Source organism: Quercus suber, unplaced genomic scaffold, assembly GCF_002906115.3.
Source record: "Quercus suber isolate HL8 unplaced genomic scaffold, Cork oak 2.0 scaffold_317, whole genome shotgun sequence".
Taxonomy (NCBI): domain Eukaryota; kingdom Viridiplantae; phylum Streptophyta; class Magnoliopsida; order Fagales; family Fagaceae; genus Quercus; species Quercus suber.
Genome location: NW_027069772.1, coordinates 759337 through 766962, shown reverse-complemented (window position 1 = coordinate 766962; position 7626 = coordinate 759337). Strand labels below are relative to the sequence as shown.

At 33.9% G+C, this 7626-nt stretch overlaps 1 protein-coding gene across 1 annotated transcript; it reads right to left on the bottom strand.

Moving 5' to 3' along the window:
* Positions 1–286: 286 nt before the first annotated feature.
* On the bottom strand, positions 287–4063 carry LOC112001481 (cytochrome P450 78A5). Its single transcript, XM_024033636.2, has 2 exons — positions 2999–4063; positions 287–1080 (listed from the first exon to the last, which is right to left on the bottom strand). Exons 1-2 carry the CDS (start codon positions 3938–3940, stop codon positions 475–477), a joined length of 1548 nt encoding a protein of 515 aa, XP_023889404.1. The 5' UTR covers positions 3941–4063; the 3' UTR covers positions 287–474.
* Positions 4064–7626: the final 3563 nt, after the last annotated feature.

Sequence of the window (7626 nt, the reverse complement as noted above, 5' to 3'; positions counted from 1 at the left end):
CCAGTAGAAGCTGCTTAATTTGTATGAAAATACTATAGAAGCTTAAGCAATAAGCATTGTGCTTGAATTCAGGATATAAATGTTGGACTTTGAATTTATATTTGAAATCTAATATTTGTTTTAGTTTATGTAAAGGAATGTAATATCTTGGATTACGTTTGTCTTTCTTTGGACTAATCATATGGAATTAGATGACAATAAAACAAGTCGAGACCTCCTTGATTGAGTCTTCTTTTTTGCTGAACTTGATTGAATCAGTTGAACTATACCATTTTCAGATGCTACGTACATAAACTCAAGCAACTTCATTAAGTAATTCAACCATAGCTTCTCAACTTACATTACTTTTTTTTTTTTGAGGTTTGGAGGTTCAGTTCAGTCCACCACCCCCCCCCAAAAAAAAAAAACTTAACTCAGACACACAAATACTGGACATACTACAAAGTTCAAATTACATTCACTAGCTTCATGAGCTCATAATCCCACACACCGATGAACCACGCGACATGCCAGCGGCTTCTTCATTTCGAGAGAGAGTTTCAAGCATTCAGAAAGATCAACCGGCTTCGCCGGAATCCACCTATATTGGTGGAGAAGCCTTCCAAGCCACAAGTGCACCGTGGCTAAACCTAGTGCCTTGCCAGGGCATGCCCTGCGGCCAGACCCAAAAGGTGCAAGCCTCAAATCAGAGCCCATAATAGACACGTCCTCTTCAATAAACCTTTCGGGCTTGAAGGCCCATGAGTCCTTCCAAATAGTTGAGTCATGGGTTATGGCCCACATGTTGACCATTGCTGTTGTGCCAGCTGGCACAAAGACCTTTCCAACGTGGACATCATGGACAGCAAGACGGGCCCACGAGAGCAATGGGCCCGGAGGGTGCATCCGAAGAACTTCCTTGACTATGGCTTGGAGGTAAGGTAGGTTTTGTATGTCAGAGTCTTGCACGTGCCTGTGATTTCCAACGCACGTGTCAAGCTCTTGCTGTGCTTTTGCCTGAATGCCTTGGTGCAAAACCATCCTTGCCATAATCCACTCCAGAAGAATAGCAACGGTATCAGTTCCTCGAAAAATCATTTCCTGGAAAAAAAAAAAAAAAAGATATATAGTATAAGATCATAAAGAGTGCACAAAATTAATATATTTATTTGCATGTAAAAAATATTCGCAGTCTCAAATAATATAATATATAGTTTATATGTGTCTGAAAGAGAAAGAATTAATGTTTATATTATAGTTTATATGTGTCTGAAAGAGGAAACTTACACAAAGGTTTAAAGCTTTCGCTAGTCTAACAAGACTTAGGCCGTTTTGGTAGATTACCATTAGTGATATTAGACCTGTTAGTACGCTAGATTTTTCCATGTAATCTAACTTCTAACTTTCTTCTCAAAAAAAAAAAAATATGTCTGAAAGAGAAAGAATTAATGTTGAACGTGGAAAGTGGAAACCACATCCACAAGGCACTATAATATCGTCAATCCCCAAAAAAAATAGTTATTTTAATTTGTTGATGATCTAGCTAGGCTTAAAAGGACGAGTGGACGACCCAGTACCCACAACCCAAGTTTTGATGTCAGATTTTTTTATCAGTTATTGCTATAAATAGTTCAACCCAAAAATGAAAAGGAAAAACCCCAAAATGGAAGAATTGGATTACAACTTACATGCCAATCTTACATGTAAGTATGAGATAACGCCCACTATAAAATAACATAAAGAAAAGTTAAAAGCTAATGAAATGAACCACGACAAAATATTAAATATGACTCAAATAGCTAGATTGAAATAGTTTTAGTCAACTACTAATCATATTCACAGTGTGTGGTATTGGCGTCATGTCACAAACTCATAATCATTGTGCCCGAATCTAAAAAGCCAACTTTCATTGCTCAATATTGATTTGGACTACATGAATCGACAGGTTTAAGGTTCTATAAAAAGTTTTTGTAAAACGATAACTAGGGAATAAATATGAAATATCTCAAATATCTTTGATTTTATCCCCCAAAAAAAAAAATCTGTCAACCTAGCTGAAAAGGAAATTCCAAGCAATATCACGAGGAGAACATATAATAAAAGCCAAAAGAGATTAAATCTTATGTTAGCAAAAAAGAGAATAAATCTTAGAACAATCAAAATTAAAGATGGAAAAACATATAGGAATAAAACAAAGATTTTGAATTTGATTCCTTATTGAGTACTATTTAATATATATGTAACTAAGTTTTGTTATTGTATACTTGGGAAGTAACAAGTATGCAACAATATTTATAAAAAAAATTATGAATTTGTTATGTATAGCATCCTTTTGAATTCTTATATAGGAGATCTTCATATATAACAAACATTATAAATGTAAACCAATCTTCATAAATTAATACAGATGATTTAGATTATTATAGATTTTAAGTAGAGTTTGTAAGGTGCCTTTGTGTTAGAATCTTATTCTCTATTTTTGTGTTTATGTTTGTTCGTTTCTCAAAAAGAGAAGAATGATGATCTAAATTATCATATCATGTTAAAACTTGTTGCTATGAAGGAGGATAATTACTAATTAATTTCTTTATCTTATAGATTTTTTTTTCAATAATTGGATGATAGGGGATTCAAATTCAGATTTTTCTATGAGTTATGTGTGTGTATATACATATTTTATTGAATTATTAGTTATATATGTGTGTGTATTTCTTACATATAATTTATATGTTTTGGTTTAAAACAACGAAGGATTATTAATAAAACTGTAAAGATGTAATGATTTTCCTAAAATATTCTTAACTTTATATTAGCTAGAAATGACAAGAATAATATATGAAATAGGAAATTAAACACAATCTTCATCATCACCTATTATAACACAAGTGAAGATATTATTTAGCCCAAAACATATCATATCATAACATCATCCCTGTCCCATATCCTTACCCACTCACCAGAGCGTAACAAGTGTATGCATGCGTGTGAGACAGTGTAAGGTGAGAAAGAGAGTCCTTACCCACAAGACAGCAACCATGTCTGAGTCACTTAGTTGATCCTCCATAGGCAAAGTCAACAGAGCACTAAGCAAATCATTACCACTACTGAACTCTCCAGCTCTTTTTCTCTCTTTAATCATCTTCCCCACAACACTATTAACCTGACCAGCCAATCTATGACACCTTCTCTTCACCCCAGAAAAGTCCAAAAACCTTAATGGAAAATAGTCCTCCCAATTGTATTTTGCAATAAGATCATACCCTTCTCTAACCATATCACCCAACTCCTCTCTTTCTATCTCCACACAACTTCCAAACACACTCTCTAATATGTTACTTAGAGAACCCTTTTGCAATATGCCTCTCAATTCCACAACCCCTCTCAACTCCATCTCCTTCAACACACCGCCCAACATTTCATTAGCCACACGTTGCCTCAGTCCCTCTAGGCTCGAAATTCTCCTAGGTGAGAACATGTAATTTGCAGCAAGTCTACGAAGGTGGCGCCAGTAGTTATCATAGGGAGCGAACCCAATGGCACGCTCAAACATTAGCAAACGAGCCGAAACTTTTACAGGTCGGTCTGAAAAGGAAGACCCACATAGGATTTCCTTAGCAGTATCAGGATCGCTGCTTATGATTGCACGTGTGGTTCCAAGACTAAATGCCATGAGCCTAGTTGCGCCATATGATGAAGCCATGGCAGCTAGTTTGCGATGAGCAAGAGCACCCATTTGATCAGGTAAAGTGCCCAGTATAGGCCAGCCACTTGGACCTTTCAATTTGGGAGAGTTTTGGTTATGGTTTCTCCATGCAAAGCCTCCAGGGACAAGCCAATAGTTCAGAAGGATAGCTAAGAGAAACAACAAGGGAAATAGTAGAGTGAAAGGCCATGGAGTTTGGTGTGTGGCTCCAATACAAAGCAGTAAAAGAGAGAGGTTGGCTGTTGTTAAGGACTTCATATCTTTTTTTTTTCAAAACCGAAAGAGGGATTTGGAAATAGTAATTGAGAATAGATAGAAAGCTAGTGATATTGTCTTAGAGATAGACGTCTGTCGTGTGAGGATTGCATGGTGTGGGTGACTTGAATATATAGCATGTGGAAAGTGATTCGGGTTCAAGTTTTGGTCATTTTGCTAACCATGGTTAAAGACATAAGAGTAGGCGAGCAGCTCATCTGGGCCTTCTCCAAGCCTATTGGAGGAAAGCGCGGACTTCATCATTGCTTATCCAGCACCAGCATCAGCTGGTATATGGTGTACGGACTCTTGGTATAGTTTATTTAGCCTCCATTTGATACCAACTAAAAATGAAAATTATTTCACTATTTAATTTATTTTTATTATTATTTAAAACTTTATTGTATTTTTTGCTACTATTTATGGACTCTATTATACTATTTTAACTAACTTTTACTTTTATTTATAGTACTTTCAGCAATAAGTTTTCAGTTTCAGCAATATAAGCGGTATCCAAACAGACTCTAAGGTTGAAGAGAATTATATTTTAATTTTCTTTTTAAAATAATAATTTGATTGTTGAGTTTCAGCAATATAAGCGGTATCCAAACAGACTTTAAAGTTGAAAAGAATTATTTTTTAATTTTTTTTTAAAATAATAATTTGATTGTTGAAGAAGTGATTATTTTAACCTTGAACGTCTCTATTAGAGATACCAAAAATATTTTTCTATAATAAAACCAATAGGGTAAGACTTAGATACCGTGCTTAGATGTTGTTACTATTATACCATGTGAATTTTTTCTCATGGAATAGAAGTGTATTTTTTAATTAAGCAGTCACATGACTAAATTTTGAGAGAAAAACTTAAGGTACTATACCTAAATTTTATTCTAACCAATAAATCTAGCCTAACTTTAGAATCAATTTCATAATTTTCATTTTTTTTTTTAATCATGACTCCTATTTTAGATATGGACAATACTTTTGAGCTTCAAGCTGAGACGACTCACTTCATCTATGTAAAATGTATTCGTTTTTAGTTTGACAATTTGATGTTTCTTTGTTACTATTATACCATGTGAATTTTTTCTCATGGAATAGAAGTGTATTTTTTAATTAAGCAGTCACATGACTAAATTTTGAGAGAAAAACTTAAGGTACTATACCTAAATTTTATTCTAACCAATAAATCTAGCCTAACTTTAGAATCAATTTCATAATTTTCATTTTTTTTTTTAATCATGACTCCTATTTTAGATATGGACAATACTTTTGAGCTTCAAGCTGAGACGACTCACTTCATCTATGTAAAATGTATTCGTTTTTAGTTTGACAATTTGATGTTTCAACTAAGGGCCTGTTTGGATACAGCTGAAAATTGAAAACTGAAAAATATTGTAGCAAAATAATTTTTAAATGTGTGAATAGTACCGTGGGACCCATTTTTAATGAAAAAGTTGTTAAAAAGTGAAAATTGTGGCTCCGTGAACAGTAAAAATTGGTGAAAAAGTCACATGTTGCGGCTACTGTTCAATGAACAGTAGCCGCAACAGTGTTGCTACAGTAACACTGTCTCTGAAAACTGGGGACGCGTGAAGAAAAAAAAAAAAAAAAGGCTGAAAACGTGCAACGCGGGACGCAAACGCTGAGGCCAAACGGTCTCTAAATTTACAAGTCATTCCAGAAAAAGCTACTCCTATTGTAGCTTTATACAGTTGTTTGCAACAACAGAGAGATTAGCAATCATACGGTTCTATAGTTGCAACTTTTGAGCTGTATTTTACAATTTTACAACTTTGTTATTTTGAATGCTGAATACTATTGCAACAGTTATGAAAACCAATACTATTGCAACAGTTAAAAAAAGAATTCTCTTTAACCTTAGAGTTTGTTTGGATACCGCTTATTTTACTGAAACTGAAAACTTATTACTGAAAGTATTGTAAATAAAAGTAAAAATTAACTGAAATAGTATAGTGGGACTCATAAATAGTAGAAAAAAGTACAATAAAGCCTTAAATAATAGTAAAAATAAACTGAATAATGAAATAATTTGATTGTTGAAGAAGTGATTATTTTAACCTTGGACGTCTCTATTAGAGATACCAAAAATATTTTTCTATAATAAAACCAATAGAGTAAGACTTAGATACCGTACTTAGATGTTATTTAGGTTTCTCTCCTAAGATTATACCATGTGGATTTTCTTTCATGGGATGAAAGTATATTTTTTTAATTAAGCAGTCACATGGCTGAATCTTGAAAGAAAAACTTAAGGTACTGTACCTAAATTTTATTCTAACCAATAGATCTAGCCTAACTTCAGAATCGATTTCATAATTTTCATTTTTTTTTTTAATCATGACTCCTATTTTAGATATGGACAATACTTTTGAGCTTCAAGCTGAGACGACTCACTTCATCTATGTAAAATGTATTCGTTTTTAGTTTGACAATTTGATGTTTCAACTAAATTTACAAGTCATTCCAGAAAAAGCTACTCCTATTGTAGCTTTATACAGTTGTTTGCAACAGCAGAGAGATTAGCAATCATACAGTTCTATAGTTGCAACTTTTGAGCTGTATTTTACAATTTTACAACTTTGTTATTTTGAATGCTGAATACTATTGCAACAGTTATGAAAACAAATATTTATCACACCATTTTTTTTGCTTAAACAGTGTTAGAACTGTGTGATTAATTTAAAACTTTTGAAACAATGGCTAATTTAATAAACAGCATGATTGTACATGTCAATACTCACTTTGAGTTACAGCACTAGGGACCTTGGAGAAGTTTCTGGGAAGATTCACTGTGAGGACGTAGACCAATTGATTAACAAAGACAAAAAAAACTGTGCTAGATCTTCCAAATATTGTATAAGAGCTTTGTAAAGCTGAGCCTATCCAATAAGATATGCTTTTTTGATACGAACTATTTAATAAGATTTATATTTTTGCGAGGATATCCAATATATTTCTCACTAAATAAATAGCAATACCACTCCAAGCAGAGAGGGGAGGACTTGGTGGAGAGTCCTTAATAGTTAATCAATCGTCACCTATTACTCTAAAATCCACTCTTGAATTTATACCAATCGCACTTGATATATATAAACTTCGTCATCTACAGTAGACACAAATCAGAACTCTCTAAATTTTGCTAACAACTACCACCTCTCTCCCAACCAGAAATAAACACAATTCAAAGACAAAAGTGAGAGAAGCTTCGAGCAGTGCCCAATAGTACATTATAGTCATTCAACGGTTTCACTTGTTGCTCTCATCCAAAAGGGTCCGACATCATTGGGGCCTATAAAACTAAATGCTAAGAGAAATTTTTATATTTTATTACACACCAGAGGAGGAGTTGTAATCTCAGGATATTTAATTAGAGAAAAGCAAAAGAAGATGGCGTGGTCCGTGGATGCTTCTTCACCAACAAAACCTCACCACACCCTTGAGTGTCTTTCAGGATCATGAGGACTCAACTTTGCACAAAGCGTGGCTAAGGGGAATATAAAACACGCCACTATTGGCGCAGCCCATTACTTTGGACGATAGAACAAAGATAATGGCCTATAAGGTGGGAAGAAAAATACGTCTAGGACAAAGACCATGAATATGGATTCCACCAACAAGAGTGGGACAAAAAAAAAAAGAATTTAACTTTTGTTAAATAGAAA

Excerpts from the sequence above, each read along its gene's own strand:
- LOC112001481 (XM_024033636.2), bottom strand. The coding sequence starts at position 3,940 with ATGAAGTCCTTAACAACAGCCAACCTCTCTCTTTTACTGCTTTGTATT. Across the intron at positions 1,081-2,998 it reads ACATGGTTGCTGTCTTGTGG|GAAATGATTTTTCGAGGAAC; the intron begins GTAAGGACTCTC and ends TTTTTTTTCCAG.